The sequence below is a fragment of the Aplosporella prunicola genome, assembly GCF_010093885.1.
Source record: "Aplosporella prunicola CBS 121167 unplaced genomic scaffold K452scaffold_1, whole genome shotgun sequence".
In the NCBI taxonomy this organism is placed as follows: domain Eukaryota; kingdom Fungi; phylum Ascomycota; class Dothideomycetes; order Botryosphaeriales; family Aplosporellaceae; genus Aplosporella; species Aplosporella prunicola.
Window position 1 is genome coordinate 1020221 of NW_022983529.1, and position 15593 is coordinate 1035813.

Genomic DNA, 15593 nt, shown 5'->3' on the forward strand with positions numbered 1-15593 from the left:
CTCGAAGGAATCGGCGCCAGATCCCCACGTGTAGCAAACGATGATCATTGGCGAAAGAAGCGACGAGCATCTGTACGTGCGCGCGCGTGGCTTGTAATCCCCAAAACTGCGGTGATCTACTCGCATCCTAAGATCATGGCCACGCTTTATCTAAAAATAAATTCTGGTCACCTACCGACTGGATTTACTGAACAGTAGTGATATCGAATCCCTTGCCGAAATACGGGTGGATTATGTGTGTCAAAATCCGACTCTCAGTAGGACTGACTTTCTAGCTTTCTGGTAAGTAGAGTTAGCGGCGAAGCATGATGTTGTGCCGAATAGACCACATCAACCCTCGAGAATCATCCCTTTAGCTGAGAACGATACCGTTTAATCGCTTCCAGCTCACTGAGCCAAGCTCCCTGTCGACTTTGTCTCGTTTGCGTAGGTTAATACTTCAGTTCCCATACATAACGCTCCAATACCACCCAGTGAGTGGCATCCACCAGACCACAGTATGACACTGCGAAGACTTTGTGAGAGCAAGCACACCTGTATGCTCAGAGTAGAACAGACAAGTGCACACCAACCAAACCGGTGAAACAGACAGTGCAAAGCACCAATCCCGCCAACAGAGAACCGGTTCGCACATCCCGACTCCCAGGGGAAGGTCGAAGACAGCAGCTCTGTTCAAAGCGGCAAAGCACGGCATTTAAACCCAGCGAGGCCAGCAGCAAAACCAGCCCGTCCGAAACATACCCGCGGCATTTCCACGCAAGAGAGGCCATGAGCGATAAAAAAGCACCCAGAGTCCAGACGACCGCGTCCGCACTTCACCACGTACCCGCAGCCCAGCGACAACAACGCCGCAACGCGGCTCCACCGGGTCGGAAGCGCCGGACTCCCCTACCTACAGAAACGACAGCGACGTCCCGGGCAGCCAGCCCTATTTGCAAGAATGCAAACAGCAATCTTCTGGCGTCGCGCGCGGACCTCCGACGTCGGCAAAATCGGGAGAAACCGGGTGCCCAAGGGGACGCGAGGTGGTGCGCGGGTGGAATGATCGATAACTAAGCCGGACTTAATAAATCTTTGGCCTTCTCGGACGTTGCGAGCCACGGAGCCCTTGTTTCCTCACAGACTTTCCGGTCCGCGACTTGCGGGTCTCCGACCGTGCTGCCCATGTAAGGCGTGGGCCCGCTACGAGTGATTCTCGGTCCTGGAACTCAAGATAGGGACGAGGTGAACCTGGTTTTGGAGAGCAGGACCGAGCGCCGTAGGGCCAGGTGCACGTTTAAGGCATTCTATTTTGAGCGGTAGTGATTGTGTTGGGCTCTGTTGCCACGAAGGTCAGCTACGTGGTCAAGCGATAAAGAAACTGTCAGGAGATACTGATTATTGTTGCAACGGTATCACACTACAAAGTGACCTCCCACGTCAAGTTCCACCAAAAGCCAATCTGTCCAGTGCTAATACTCTGGTGTAGAATCATAATGCCCGCTCCATTGCTTTGTCCGCCCGCTTTGTTGCTTGTCCGTTTCAGAGCCATATTAAATATTCATTAGTCGTTAATTCTCGTGTACCACATGTGCTTGTGGCACTAGACCTTCGTGGGCGTGGCCTGAAACCGGTCAAGTAAGGTTCCTCGTGTGGACATCGAAGATGTCATTCCTCCAACCACCCTGCTCGTAGTCCTCAATGCGCTCTGCAGCTTGCGCAGCCTCCTCGTTCCACAGCTTGACGACGCTACCAGGCGCGTAGACACCCTTGAAGACGCCCTTGCCAGGTTGTACGAGACCGACGCGGGTGTACAAGTCTGGATCCTCTTCTGGAGTCAGGCGTGCGATGATGGCCTTGACAAAGGTGCGTAGATCATCTGGATCAGAAATCCGGGTGGCGCGCAGACGCTCACGAGCATAGAGTAACTCTCGGTTTGCAGCATGCAAGCCATCGGCGATGGCGGTGGCAAGTTGCTTTTCCATGACTTTGCGGACGATGGGGCGCAGCAGTGGCTTGAAGAGCCAGCCTAGAAAACTGAATTTGGACTTGCTGGTCGTATAGTTGAGCTTGTGGACGTGCACGCGAACATCCTTCAGGCTGAGGATCTTCTCGAGTCTGTCCTTGCCAACTTCAACGTCAAGGTGAATGTCGATGCCCTTTTCATCAAGTTGGAATGACGCAATGCCTTCATCCGCAAGGCGGAGAAGGCCAGAATGCGCACGCAGCCAGAATCCAACCTCATCGGCACGGAATGAGAGTCCATCCAGCTTGATAGTAACTAGCGAGTTGACCTTGGTGGTCGTGCGGAAGCGGGCCTTCCTGATCTCAAGATCATTGTAGGTCTCGACTCGAAGCTTGTATGGCAGGAAAGAAGTGTGATTGACGGTTTTTCCAGGCTCAATGATGAGATTCTCGAGCAAAAGATCGATGTCGGGCGTAGAGACCTCGAGCCTCGGAATAGGAACATATTGTATGGCTTGTATCAGCACAGGCACAAAGACGTTGATCGCATCAGTAACCAACTCGCCATTGGTATACTGGTATTTTGGCGAGAGTATGTTGGCAATCCTGAAAGTTGTCCTGATAAGCTTTGCAATATCCTCATCTTTCGTCACAGCTTGAAGAGTAGTTTGAACCTGACTGAGCAGTCCGTCGACATCCTCCCGAAGCGAGGAGTCAGAGCCAACTCCGCGTGCCTTCTTGCGAAGCTCCTGGAACTTCTCGTCGGCATGGTCGAAAAATTCTGGGTCAGTAAGCAGCTTTTGAGTTGAATTGCCAACGTCTGTCATCAGATCTTCGAATTCAGGGTCATTCTCTTTGTGGGCCATAACGCGCTTGAACCTGTCTTCCAGCTCTTCCCACTCTTTGTGCTCACCAAACGAGGTAATGAACGTCCAGAAGTTCTTCATTGCTCTGTCAGTTTCTTGGTTTTCGTTGACATCACTTTGAGCAGTATCGAGAGTCTCTTGCACAGCGCGTGAGTATATCATGGCATAGCGCTTGATCAGGTGGGAGAGAGTCGAGACTGAATCAGAGTAGTCGTTGCGTTTTCTCAGCTTCAGAACAGCTTGTTTCAAGCGGGCGAGCATGGTATCCCTTTCATCACCGCTGAGATGATCTGCCAGGCTGTGCTGGGCTTCTTTGGCAACCTGGGCTGCTCCATTGCCGACAACCTTTGACATTTGCGTGACATCGTTCTCCAGGTCATCCCTGCTTGGCGGGGGCCCGGCATCCGCACCGGGCTCGTTTAGCTTCTTCTGTTCTTCCTGGGATGGCTCGAGCCTTCTGCCTGCCTCTTCAGCGACATTCGACAAGGTGAAAGCCGTATCCTTGAAGACTTCACGGCCAACAATGTTCAGGTCGGAGAGGAACAAGCGGAAGTCAGAGTTTGTGAGCAGAAGCGAGCCGACAGTCTGGAGGCTCTGGTATGCTATCACGTGCGTTAGTGGGAAGCAATGTTGCCCGTTTCGGATGTGCTTACCAGCTGCAGTGTCGGCCTTGCTCTTGGCCTTGACGGCCCTCTGGGAGATGTCGCCAACATCGACCGAGATGCGCGACTTTGTAAGGAACCAGATGAAGTCCTGGATCTGGTCCTCGCTGTTTTTGTGCTGCAAGAGCTCGATGAACTCGGTGAGCCACTGCTTAGTGTACCTGACCAGCAAGCGTCCGGAATCACTCAGTTCGGGTTCACTGGGATTGAGGAGGTCTGCAGCCAGCAGGGTGCGGATGTTGATGATTAGCTGCTCATTGGACGGCATGGAGCCCTTGGTGAGAGCTCTGAGCATTTGGTAGGAGTGCAGCTTCTGATGCAGCTCCCGCTGCAGGACCGTGTCATCGCGGTACTGGGGCAGCAGCGGCTCGCGGTCCTCAGCGCGGGACTTGCGAAAGCCGAAGCAGGAAGACATGATGGCGGGTGTGTGTGTGTGGTGTGGTGTTCAGGACTCACTCATGGCTGGCGGTGTTGTTGGAACCGGGCAGCGAGTAGGCTTCCTTCCATCAAGATGTCGTCGTCGCAAGCTGGTTGCGTCGGGGTGACGTCTTCGGTTGGCCAAGACTGGCAAGAAGGCACAAGCTTCTGGCGAGTGGCGATCCGTCGAGATTTCTGGCATGGATTTTTGCGGGGAACCAGCGCTAGCGACAATCGAGGCTCGAGAGTGTGGCTGGTACAACACAGACACCCGCTATCGGCCTCTGCGCCTGCTGCGGAAATCAGGCTTGTTTCAGGCCGACTGTCAGTGTTATCTTTACTGGGGCCCATGGCGTGAAGGTCACAGTACATCTGGTGGCGGTGATGCGACTACGGAACAGAGCTAGAAGGCGCTCCGAATAATGCGATCTGCCTGTTCTACCCCCCTGCTGGAGATTCGCGAGGCACAAGTGTTGTGTTGTGCGTCTCTTTCGGCCGTGCCCCCCTTTGCCGTCGTTCTAATTGCGACGCTTCCCGAGTCCATGTTCCGAAACCTCCTGTTCTCGCCGGGTCGTCTTTGGACTTTTCGCCTCTCTTCCGTGACTCAGCTTACGCCATCCTCCAGCGCCCGGCTAAAGATTTTTCAGCGCGGCCCAACTGTGGCAGTACATCGCACTATGCCGTGGGCCGCGGCCGGTAGCTGGGCTCTTCTCGACAAACGGCGAGTGGAGCGTGGAGGCTGCGGAGCGCGAAATCTCGGGCGGAAACGGAAGGCTAGTCTGGAACAGGCATCCATCTGAAGCTGTCCGTCACTTTGTCGCACTGGCAGAACCAGGGAGCATTCCGCGCACGCGACAGAGAAAGGTGGGCGACCGCCGGCGCTGATGAGACGCCCGCCGTCAGTACCCAACAAATCCTCAGCGCTGATTCGTACCTTGCGAGAAAAACCGTCTGCTCTGTCCGCGGTCCGGCTCCCCTCAGCGCGCTCTGAGCTTTCTGCGTCGCCATCTGTGGCTTACCCTCTTGGGCACTGCTTCCGCTCTTTTTCGTCACCTCGGGGCTCCTGTTGACCCTCTCTCTCCGGCAATTGCGTGACAGTCGGCTTCTACTCTCTCAATGCTGAAATCAATTCTTAAGCGGCCCTCCTCCCCCCTCTCGAGGATGTCCACCAAACTCTCTTTCCCCAATTCTACTCCCAAAATGTCCGTTGAACAAACCTTGGCCCACGCCAACGTCGCCAGACAACCTGCGCCCTCCATGGCTTCCAGGCACATTACCACCTCGTGCGCATTGACTGTCCCCTCTCACTTCCTTCCTCTCAATGCTAACCAACCCACAGCAGCGGCGACTACGACACGTCGAATTCGCCAGAGGTCCGTCGCTACCTTCGCACCTACGGCCTGACTCCTCCGGCTGTGGAGTCCTACAAGACCCAAGCGCAAAGATGTGAGATGCTCGCGCAATGACCTGCGCAGCCCTATGTACTGACTCGCGTCCCTCGCTCAGGCCTCAAGCTTCTGGAATCCAAGTCCTCGTCAATTGACAAGTTCCAATACCTTACCCACCTCCGCGCCACCAACGTGCATCTTTTCTACCGCCTTCTTGCCGACCACATCAAGGTAAGCAATTACCAGACCCAAAGCATGCGCAAAGCTCACACTGCTCTAGGACCTCACTCCTTTGATCTACACTCCCACCGTCGGCGAAGCCTGCCTCAAATGGCACGAAATCTACACGCAGCCCGAGGGCATGTACCTCTCCTACGCGGACCGCGGCAACCTGCACACCATCCTCGCCAACTGGCCCCACCACGTCGAGATCACCGTCGTTACGGACGGATCCAGGATATTGGGTCTTGGTGACCTTGGAGTCAACGGCATGGGTATCCCGGTCGGCAAGCTGGCGCTTTACACTGCTTGCGCCGGTATCAGCCCCGACGCCACTCTGCCATTGACCGTTGATCTGGGCACTGGCAACAAGGCCCTCAGGGACGACCCGCTGTACATGGGCAGCAGGAGGGAGAAGGTTACTCCCGAGGAGGAGAAGGAGTTCCTTGACGAGCTCATGGCCGCGTTGACCGAGAGGTGGCCCGGTATCGTCATCCAGTTCGAGGACTGGAAGAACCCCTTCCCTGCGCTTGAGCGCTACAGGGATACCTACACCTGCTTCAACGACGATATCCAGGGCACTGGTGCTGTCATTCTTGCCGGCTTTATCAACGCCGTCAAGTCTGCTGGTATTCCTCTGAAGGACCACCGCGCCGTCTTCCTTGGTGCGGGTAGCGCTGGTGTTGGTGTCGCCAAGCAGATCGTCGAGTACTTCATCAAGGAAGGTCTGACTGAGGATGAGGCCCGGAGAAAGTTCTGGTTCATCGACTCTCGCGGTCTCGTTACCAACGACCGTGGCGACAAGCTTGCGGACCACAAGGTCTACTTCTCCCGCGATGACAACGAGGGCAAGCAGATCAAGTCCCTCGACGAGCTCATCGAGTACGTCAAGCCGACCATCCTCATGGGTCTCTCCACCATTGGCGGTGCCTTCAACAAGGACATCCTCCAGCGCATGGCCGAGCTCAACAAGTACCCTATCATCTTCCCCCTCTCCAACCCTTCGTCCAAGTCCGAGTGCACTTTCGAAGAGGCCATCAAGTACACCGAGGGCCGTGCCCTTTTCGCCAGCGGCAGTCCTTTCCCCAGCGTCGAGTTCAATGGCAAGACCCTCTCGCCAGGCCAAGGTATGTCGATCCACTTGCACAAAAAATGTCGTGACGCATTTGCTGACTCATCCATCTCAGGCAACAACATGTATGTCTTCCCCGGTATCGGCCTTGGTGCTATCTTGTCCAAGTCTGTCAACGTCACTCAAGACATGATCTATGCCTCTGCTGTCGCTCTCTCCACCGCTCTCAACGCCGAGGAAACGGAGCAGGGCTGGCTCTACCCGGAAATCTGCCGCATCCGCGAGGTTTCCGTCACCGTCACCCGTGGCGTTATCCGCGCGGCCCAGGAAGGCGGCGTCGACCGCGAGCTCGCCCTCCGCAGCCTGGACGATGCTGCTCTCGACGCCTACATTCGCGAGAGGATGTACGACCCCTTCACTGAGGCCGACAAGACCGTCGAAGAGGTCAAGAGCCTCGTCAACGGCATCAAGAAGAGCCACTTGTAAATGTATTGAAAGGAGACGAGAGACTAGAAGATGTATAGACGGTGCCGGAACATCGGATACAAAAGAAGTTGCGAGACTTCAAAGAGCGCTTTGATTTAGAAGGATTGGGATACCCAGGTTGGAACAGAAAAAATCACACGAGCGCTCAGGGCGGCGTCGTTTTGGGGTTCTTTATTTAAGTTCCTGCTGCCCTTTCGGCCTGGGTGCTGTAGACTACTACCACTGGTGTTTTACGGAGTCAAATGGGAAAACAGAATGAATACTACATTATTCCACTATAAGCAAGCGACATATGCGACCGTGACCCATCTCTGCCTGATCGGCACTGCGACGGCTAGGCACAACGCACATCACCGAGGCTCCGCTGTCAGGCCCCAACAATCACATGGGGCCCGAGTTGAGTTTCAACAAAGCCCACGCGAGCATCGATCACATGCGCCGGGCAGCAACTCAACCGATCACGAAGGGCCAGACCGGGAACAGAGAGCCCCAGGAGAGAGAAAAAAAAAACACTCTAGGTTCGCGCCGAGGAGCGCTACCGCACGCACTCGACAGCCACAGACGTCCGGCGGCGCGGGCCTGGGCATGACGACAAGCCAAGCCTCCGCAGCAGCGCGGGGATGGGGAGTGCCGCGGACCGGGCGCTGGCTGGCGTCAGCGTCGTCGTCGGCAAAGCGACGTTTGTCCGTTCCGTTGGACGACGGAGAAGCTGCGGGGGAGGAGAAACGAGGAGGATGGAGAAGCTTACCCGTACATACGCAGGTCAGCACGGCGGGTACGGGTACGTTCGGGGGTAAAGGAGCAGCGCCTGCGCACGGGTGGTGGAGAAGAAGAAGAAGAAGGAGTTGGTACCTAACGGGAGGGACCGGGGGTTGAAGAAATATCCAGAGCTACTGCCGTACCCCACAACCCCTACGGCCCAGATGCAACGTCCGCCAGACTCTGGGGGAAACAGAATCCGATGCTAGTTAGCGGGAAGAAAACATTGGTATAATACCGTCACGTAACGGCCTTGCGAAAATGCGTGCAGTCATAAATCGGCCACGACTAAACTCGAAGGGGCCTCGTACGTAGGCGCACGTCGCCCCACACACAGCTGATGAGGCGCACCCCGGATTCTCGCACACGCGCGCGCGCCCACCCATCCCCCCTACCCAGTCTTCCCCGCACCGGAACGAGCCCGCCGTCCTATGTCATTGATCTTGTGCGCGCTTTGCACGCGCCGCGATTGGGCGGCGTGCGGGGAAGCTGGGAAGGCTTGTTTGACGGGGGCCGTAGCCTTGCTCGTCCGCCCGTCCTTTATGTACTTGTTGATTGCGTGGACGCAACGTCGTCCTCGAGCTCGTCGCTGCTTTTGCGCTTTTCCGGCTTGATCGCGACTGGGCTCGTATTTACCACCGCTTGTGTCGCTCGTCCCTTTGTCTCCTGTCACTGGCTTCGGCTGGACTAGACCTTGAGCCAGACGGCCTCGTTTGCCTGAGACAGCTGCCCCGCGAAGAAGAGTGTCCCAGAGTTTTTGCGTGCTTTGCAACTGCAACGTACCTTTTTCCACGACGACCATGTGCGAATCACGACCACATCTCCTGGGCCTGCCAGCCGAGGTCCGCAACATGATCTGGGAGTTTGTCTTCCCAGCGCTCCCTCTGCCTGCCGGAAGCAGGACGAGCTCTCTAGAGGAAAAGGGAGAGGGAGAAGAAAGAGAAGAATCAGCAACAGCAACATCACCATCAGCAGAAAGTAGTGTCGCTCTCCAGCAGTCCGCGTCGACCGACAACCGCACCGCATACGCCCAAGCCGAGAACAAGCGGAACCTCGCCGTCCTCCTTACCTGCCACCAGATCCACCACGAAGCGTCGCTCCTCGCCTTTGCCCGCACGACGTTTGAAATACAGCTGCAGCGGCACGGGCTGCTAGCTCACCGCCTGTCGGTGCTACGGCCGCCACAAGTGCGCGCGATGCGCTCGCTGGCCTTCACGGCGCCGCTGCGGCACCGCCTGACCAAGAGCGGCGGCGGGGTGGTGGCGTGGGAAGGCGACACGCGGCCGCTGCTGTTCCCCGTGTACGTGCAGTGCCGCAAGCTGCTGTGGGAGGCGCTGCGGCTGCTGCCGGGGGTGCGGAGCGTCGGGTTCGTCGTGGGCGAGGGAGGGGCGGTCGAGGCGGTCGGCGGCGCGAGGTTCTTCTTCGACACGGTCGTGGGCGTGGGCTTGGTGGAGAGGGGCAAGAGGGGAGAGCTGCACTCGTGGGGCGGTAGGTGGCAGGTGTTGGCGGGCGAGGCGGACAGGAGCGTGTGGCTGGTGGAGAGCGCGGACGAGGAAGGGTGCGAGAGGATGATGGGGCTAGAGTCTCGGGGGGTCAAGCGGCAGGTCAGGGTCGAGCTGGCTAGATTCTGATGGGCGAAGCAAATAATCGATTCGATGACGCACAGATGTCGGTGTATGTGGTGTGTGTGATGATGTTTTTGGGCTCCTTGGGACCTGTCGAACCCCCTGTCAACAGCCCACCCTCCCCCGCAAAAAAGATGGCCCCTGAAACTAGATGGAAACTGGAAGAGGTGGCCTCGGTGCCCGTGGGCCCGCCGTAGCTAGCGGCGTGTTCAACACGTGGACGGGGATCCAGCAAACAACACAACAACTTGCTCCCTGCGTACCGTGGAAAAAACAAGCCAGGCCTGATAGCGGGCGTGCGATCGTTCTAGAGTGTTGCTTTGTTGTGGGGGATCGGCCTGGATCGGCGGGCGGTTTGGCTGCGGGAATGTCAGCTGCCAGATCCGAGCAAGGGCCCTAAGAGTAGAGGCATCGTCTGAGCTAAGCCTGCTTGCCCGCAAGCCGGCTGGGGGGTAGTCATCCTCTACTGGCCCAAAGGCACGAGGGCCCCATCCATCATCACCTCCACCCGCTCCGATCCCTCACGTCCCCTCCTACCACCACCACTGCTGTCGCTCCCCCTATACACCCTCTTCACCGCCGTCCGTCCTCGTGTTCGCCCTTTACCCCTGGCTGCCGACACCCCGGTTTCTGTTGTTGTCGCAACCGAGCATTCCAGCGACATCCGCCTCCAACACACACAAAACATGGTAGGCTCCGAAGCCTCCAGCCACTCCCGCCGCCGGAGCACCTCGTTGATTGGAGGCACTGGTCTGGGTCGCTCGGGCTCCCTGAAATCGCAGCGTGGCCACCGCCGTGTCATGTCGGAGCACATCGCCGAGGCCGCCAACGAGGACAAGCGCCAGCCCGAAGCCAACGATTCCGACTCCTTCAGCGACGACGTCGAGATGGGCAAGTTGTACGAAGACGAGGGGCTCGAGGACGACGAGGAGACGGGCTTGACCAGCAACGACAGGCGGATACGGCGGAACAGGAAGAGGCGAAACACCAGACTAGACGAGAGGATCGTGGGCGACGTCGCCATATCAAAGGAGGAGGAGAAGGTGGCCTCGGCGGCGTTGGCAAAATCCATATGCGCCAACGGGGCTCTGGTAGGACTATGGTGAGTGCGACGTTTGTCCTGAAGGGCCGAATGACGTTGTTAACGCGCGCTCTTCAGGTATCTGTTCTCCATATCCATTTCAATTGTAGGTGTACATTCCCGTCTCGTCTCTCCGAGCTTCCCGCTGACAAATTTGGGCAGTACAACAAGTGGATGTTCGCAAAAAGCGACGACAAGAAAGTCAATCTCAACTTTCCCTTTCCCCTCTTCACCACGTGCCTGCACATGGTTGTGCAATTCTCGCTCGCCTCAGGCGTCCTGTTCTTCCTGCCACATCTTAGGCCACGACACGATTCGCAACCGTTTCATAATGAGCCCGGGCGGCCACCCCCTCGTCAAGATTCTGACCCGAACAAGCCGCTCATGACCAAGTGGTTCTATTTGTCGCGCATCGGGCCATGCGGTGCTGCCACCGGCCTCGATATTGGCCTAGGAAACATGAGCTTAAAGTTCATTTCTCTGACATTCTTCAGTAAGCGCAAAAGAGTCTCCAGAATCCCTTTTGATACAGTTCTGACATGACGCAGCAATGTGCAAGTCTTCAGTGCTTGGCTTTGTCCTGATTTTCGCATTCCTTTTCCGGCTTGAAAGGCCCTCGTGGAAGCTTGGCGGAATCATAGTGATGATGACGATAGGCGTCGTTATGATGGTCGCTGGCGAGACGGCGTTTAACGCGCTCGGCTTCATACTCATCATGGCCTCCGCTCTTTCCTCTGGATTCCGGTGGTCGTTGACCCAGATCCTTCTGCTCCGCAACCCCGCAACCTCGAACCCGTTCTCCTCCATCTTCTTCCTCGCGCCCGTCATGTTCGTGTCGCTCCTCGTTATCGCTATCCCCGTCGAGGGGTTCTCCGAGCTCTGGGAGGGCTTTGCCAAGCTCACCGAAGCCAAGGGCACTCTCCCCAGCATTCTGATCCTTATTTTCCCCGGTACTCTCGCCTTCCTGATGACGGCCTCTGAGTTTGCTCTGCTGAAGCGTACCTCGGTCGTCACGCTTTCCGTATGCGGTATTTTCAAGGAGATTGTGACAATCACTGCCGCAGCGCTTGTCTTTGATGATAGGCTCACGGCCATCAACTTGTCGGGCCTGCTTGTCACCATTGCAAGCATCGCTCTTTACAACTGGATCAAGTTCAAGAGAATGCGTGAGGAAGCACGCATGGAGGCGCACCTGCAGGCCGAGGACGCCTATCAGCCGGTGTTGAACACGGACGATGACGAGCAGCTCGCCATCAGGAGGCCGAGCACAAGCAACCTGATCCGCAATTCGCTGAGCATCCAGACGATTGGGCAAGAGGAGAGGCAGCGGCTAATGAGCGAGGTGCCACCTCGCGCGAGCCCGGTCAAGAGACCGGAAGATCTGGATTAAAGGAACAAATAGTATAGGCGGCCATTATTTTTAAACGAGGGCCGGCCTCTGCCTCACGGTTTTTTCTTATGGGCACTTATAAATTTTCGCAAGCGAAACTGATACCTGCGCGGGTGACATGGGGTGTGTCATCTGGGCGCTCTCTCTCTGGCTGCATGGCATCTTTGCCTGTTGATAGGATAGACGCGGCACTTTTTTTTTGTTGTGTGTGTGTCTTTTTTTTTTTTTTACATTATCAGTACACCTGGGCAAGTGATCTTGCGGCATTCTCGACTTGGTCTCTCTTCCTCTCTTTTGTTTGCGGGTGTGAGCATTTCTGGGCTGGAGTGGGATGTGGGATGGGAGGAAGGGGTGGGGGCTGGGTTGACAGATGCGCGCGCGGTCAAAGATGCACTATTGCTGCTGCGGTTGTTGCCACTGCTGTTTGCTGGTCACTTTTAAACAAGGATTGGCTTCGGTTGGAGAGATATCAGATTGGACTTGGGATGGGCGGCGGCGACGAGACGGGTCTGGCTGCTGCGAAGAAAGTGGGTAGGTAGATACTCCATCATAACGTATCCTTGCCACTGTATTCTTTTTGGGTTCCTTCCATTCATGCTTTTGTTAGTCACATGACTTGGTTGTGCGCTGGGTTGAAACCTCGTCGCGGAAAAGCTGGGCGCAATAGGCTTTGGAGATGCGCTGTTGAGTCGTGGTTTGGTCGTCAGGTATGCTGTATACTCGCTGGTTTTGGGGGAGTCTTGCTGACGGAATCAATGCTGCTGGCGTGGTCGCCCGTCAACGACACTGATGGCTCAAAGGTCTTTCGTGTCGTTTAATCTTATAGATAAGAAGCTGACTGGTATTATTAGAAACTTCGAATGTTGTATGCTGCCGAATGTCGTTGTCCCCTCTCAACTGTAGGGCGTATGCCATATAGTTGTGTTTGGTATTTCACTGACGTCAATCCGCTCTTTACCTATCCATACCACGGTTAAAACCACAAGTCTACCTTAACATAATCAAGGCCGAACTCTGAGTGTGATTGGACCTGCCTTTGCGCACGGCCCTGGGGTTTCCATTTAGGACGCATCCATTCTGGAACTCTTTCCTCCCGTTTTAACACGCCTTCTCTAGAATTCATTGCTCCGCTTTAGATTCCATCACTTCCATTATTCCCTGCATCACAGCAGACCGGAAGGTAAATCCGGTCACATCGTAATTGCTAATGAATAAATGTTACTATGGAATCCCTGGATATGGCTGCCGGTGTGGCGTTGTCGCTCGGCTTCAGGCCGAAGAGTCCTGTTATCTGGCCGGCATACAGGCCATGTCAACTGCGTATCAACAGTTGCCGTGTGAAGGGGCCGTCGGTGTCGAACAACCTTCGCGCCGCCATCGTGTACGCACCCTCGCGGGAGCGGTTTCGATCCCGCCTTCTCCACAACCCCGACTACCCCCAGCCTTTGCACAAATGCCTCTGTCCACTGAGCCCGACAACAGCAATGGGTCGTCGCAACGCTGCAACGACTGCGGCCCATCGCTCGCCTACAACTGCAAGCACCAACACCCACTGGGAATGCGCGACCCGCCTCGACGCTTCCGCGTCACCGTCGCCACCAGTGACCAGCTCGCGCAGTGGCTCGAGAAGAGCGAGAAGCTCGCTGCGCAGAGAAAAGTAATCGTCCAATACCACAAGCTGATCCGGAGGCGCAAGGAGCCTGAGACCGCCGACCTCTGGCCCTTCGGCATCCACCTCGAGGAGAAATCCGTCCCGGAGCTCAGTATCGTCGATGGCGGCGTCGGCGGCCTGCTGGCCCAACTCAACCTGCTGCACGCGGAGGATTCCGAGCCCTGGCTAGACGGACGCTTGCATCCGCTGTCGACGCCCTCGCTGGAGCAGATGGGCCGCGCGTGGGCCGACGCAGAGTACGACATCGTGGCGACCCTGGTCAAGAGGGTGCTGGTGGCCTTGGTGCCGAGACTGTGGCATGACAATACAGCGCGGCAGTTGAAGTCGTTGCTCAAGACGTTATTCGATGATAAGTGAGTACCCCCGTCGACGCATAGCATAACGGTTGCGAGTTTCCTCGCATTGTACCATGGACTCTGGATGAAGATGAGCCTGGACTGACTCCCGTGCAGAGGGAAGCGCCGCCTGCAGCAAAAGCCGTTCACACACCGCACCAGAGGCCGCTTCAACTTGCTCTCCTGGGACGACAACCACCTGCCCGCGGGCGCCGTATACGACGGCATAGTGAACAAGACATGGTCCTTCTGCACCGCCGTGCGCGAGCTCGTCACCATCCTCGTGCGGCAGCACAGACAACTGCCCAATCTAGGCGTCTACAAGGTGAGTCAGCCATGCAAACACGCACCCCCCACGCCAAAGTAGGTACCTACTAACGCCCCCAACCTAGGCCTTCATCGTCATCAACAAGGCTGAAAACAGCTACCGCGTCTTCTCCGCCACCGCGTCCCGCGCCTGGCTCATGGCGCTCCTCGGCACCGCCCCGGCCACCACTACTGGCTCCCCGCACATACTGCCCCTCGGTCTCAAGCTCCAGCTCACGCGCTTCTCGTCCTGGGCAGCCAAGTCGCAGCTGCTGCCGGCCTCGCAGCTAACCAATGGCTTGCTGGTCCTGTTGGCCCAGCTCCTGCACCCGTATACAGAGCAAGTGGAGCGGGGGGCGCGCGAGCGGCAGATGCGCTTGCTGAGGAGGCAGCCGGTGGGTGAGCGTGTGCGTGCTGCTGGAGGAGGCAAAGACGGATATGGTGGTGGTGCTGCTGATGATGGGGGAGTGGACCAGGCTCCTGCCAGTGGTGGAACTGACGAAGATGATGGTACTGGCGGGGATGATGACTGGGATGTCGATGTTGATATTGACATGGAAGCTATTGGCGAGGAGGACCCGGACGAGGACATTACCAGCGGCGCCTACGACTCTGACGATTTCGAGGAGGACGACACGGACGAAGACGTCGGCATGGACGACGAGGCCACCAGCAAGCAAACCACCTACGTCCCGCACAGCAACAAACACAAACACACGCACTACTGCCCCCTCAACAGCACCCTCTACAACTGCCCCCGCCACCACCCCCACCGGCACTCCATCCCCGCGCTCGCGTTCGCGGCCACGGCCGCGGCCAACGCCGCAGCGCCCGACCTACCCTCTCTTGGTGACGATGGCGCTGAGTTCGAGTGCGCGCTGCGCAGGGCGTGTTGGCTGGGGCTGAGGGGCGTCGTGAGGGGTGTTGAGGCGGAGGAGGAGGAGGAGGAGGAGGAGGAGGAGGAGGAGAAGGCAGCGGTGTCGCGTAAGCGCAAGCGCGGTGATGGTGATGGGAGGGATGAGGATGGGGAAAGCGATAGGGGGGGCTCGCGGCTGTGTGTATAGAGTAAGCAGATGATGGTCTGGTCTGGTATGGACTGGACTGGACGGGATAGTGGACTGGGTAGGTAGGTAGGTAGGCAGGGAATTGCGCTGCGTTTTTGGGAAGTGATGGGTGCTGTTTGCGTGCGTGCGTGTTTTGCGGGCGTGCTTTGCGAGGAGGAGGGGGGTTGTGGATGGGATGAGGTGGTGATTAAGTGGTTTGGCTTGGGTGCGTTGTACTGCACTGGTGAAATTACCGCGTGATCTGTGTTTTGTGCTTTATGCTGGCCTGGGCTGCGTGCTGTCATATGGCGTAGTATAGAGCGCGTGT

At 57.0% G+C, this 15593-nt stretch overlaps 8 protein-coding genes across 8 annotated transcripts; 7 read left to right on the forward strand and 1 right to left on the reverse strand.

Moving 5' to 3' along the window:
• Positions 1 to 1307: 1307 nt before the first annotated feature.
• K452DRAFT_282392 (uncharacterized protein) lies at positions 1308 to 3578 on the reverse strand. The gene is made up of 3 exons (XM_033539580.1): positions 3473 to 3578; positions 1903 to 3419; positions 1308 to 1845 (listed from the first exon to the last, which is right to left on the reverse strand). The coding sequence occupies exons 1-3, from the start codon at positions 3521 to 3523 to the stop codon at positions 1614 to 1616; spliced, it is 1800 nt and encodes a 599-aa protein (XP_033403094.1). The 5' UTR covers positions 3524 to 3578; the 3' UTR covers positions 1308 to 1613.
• A 78-nt stretch (positions 3579 to 3656) lies between these two features.
• On the forward strand, positions 3657 to 4363 carry K452DRAFT_6564 (uncharacterized protein). Its single transcript, XM_033546993.1, has one exon. The coding sequence runs from the start codon at positions 3789 to 3791 to the stop codon at positions 4245 to 4247; it is 459 nt and encodes a 152-aa protein (XP_033403095.1). The 5' UTR covers positions 3657 to 3788; the 3' UTR covers positions 4248 to 4363.
• Positions 4100 to 4847, forward strand: K452DRAFT_6742 (uncharacterized protein). Its single transcript, XM_033547015.1, has one exon. The coding sequence runs from the start codon at positions 4312 to 4314 to the stop codon at positions 4687 to 4689; it is 378 nt and encodes a 125-aa protein (XP_033403096.1). The 5' UTR covers positions 4100 to 4311; the 3' UTR covers positions 4690 to 4847.
• A 242-nt stretch (positions 4848 to 5089) lies between these two features.
• K452DRAFT_304236 (uncharacterized protein) lies at positions 5090 to 7054 on the forward strand (the record flags this gene model as incomplete). The annotated part of the gene is made up of 4 exons (XM_033542800.1): positions 5090 to 5172; positions 5229 to 5335; positions 5396 to 5508; positions 5558 to 7054. 4 exons carry the CDS (start codon positions 5090 to 5092, stop codon positions 7052 to 7054), a joined length of 1800 nt encoding a protein of 599 aa, XP_033403097.1.
• Positions 7055 to 7182: 128 nt separating this feature from the next.
• Positions 7183 to 8087, forward strand: K452DRAFT_6566 (uncharacterized protein). Its single transcript, XM_033546994.1, has one exon. It carries the CDS (start codon positions 7310 to 7312, stop codon positions 7928 to 7930), a length of 621 nt encoding a protein of 206 aa, XP_033403098.1. The 5' UTR covers positions 7183 to 7309; the 3' UTR covers positions 7931 to 8087.
• Positions 8088 to 8613: 526 nt separating this feature from the next.
• K452DRAFT_304237 (uncharacterized protein) lies at positions 8614 to 9444 on the forward strand (the record flags this gene model as incomplete). Its single annotated transcript, XM_033542801.1, has 1 exon — positions 8614 to 9444. One exon carries the CDS (start codon positions 8614 to 8616, stop codon positions 9442 to 9444), a length of 831 nt encoding a protein of 276 aa, XP_033403099.1.
• A 680-nt stretch (positions 9445 to 10124) lies between these two features.
• K452DRAFT_217152 (uncharacterized protein) lies at positions 10125 to 11909 on the forward strand (the record flags this gene model as incomplete). The annotated part of the gene is made up of 4 exons (XM_033536272.1): positions 10125 to 10540; positions 10598 to 10625; positions 10682 to 11012; positions 11068 to 11909. The coding sequence occupies 4 exons, from the start codon at positions 10125 to 10127 to the stop codon at positions 11907 to 11909; spliced, it is 1617 nt and encodes a 538-aa protein (XP_033403100.1).
• Positions 11910 to 13362: 1453 nt separating this feature from the next.
• On the forward strand, positions 13363 to 15286 carry K452DRAFT_314560 (uncharacterized protein; the record flags this gene model as incomplete). Its single annotated transcript, XM_033543767.1, has 3 exons — positions 13363 to 13934; positions 14034 to 14241; positions 14309 to 15286. The coding sequence occupies 3 exons, from the start codon at positions 13363 to 13365 to the stop codon at positions 15284 to 15286; spliced, it is 1758 nt and encodes a 585-aa protein (XP_033403101.1).
• Positions 15287 to 15593: the final 307 nt, after the last annotated feature.

What these genes read in the sequence shown, in the direction of transcription:
- K452DRAFT_282392 (XM_033539580.1), bottom strand. Translation starts at nt 3,523, where the DNA reads ATGTTGGCGACATCTCCCAGAGGGCCGTCAAGGCCAAGAGCAAGGCCG. An exon ending in GGCCAAGAGCAAGGCCGACA is followed by an intron (nt 3,420 to 3,472) that starts CTGCAGCTGGTA and finishes CCACTAACGCAC; the next exon opens with GTGATAGCATACCAGAGCCT. An exon ending in GCTGCAAACCGAGAGTTACT is followed by an intron (nt 1,846 to 1,902) that starts CTATGCTCGTGA and finishes TGATCTACGCAC; the next exon opens with CTTTGTCAAGGCCATCATCG.
- K452DRAFT_6564 (XM_033546993.1), top strand. Translation starts at nt 3,789, where the DNA reads ATGCAGCTCCCGCTGCAGGACCGTGTCATCGCGGTACTGGGGCAGCAG.
- K452DRAFT_6742 (XM_033547015.1), top strand. Translation starts at nt 4,312, where the DNA reads ATGCGATCTGCCTGTTCTACCCCCCTGCTGGAGATTCGCGAGGCACAA.
- K452DRAFT_6566 (XM_033546994.1), top strand. Translation starts at nt 7,310, where the DNA reads ATGAATACTACATTATTCCACTATAAGCAAGCGACATATGCGACCGTG.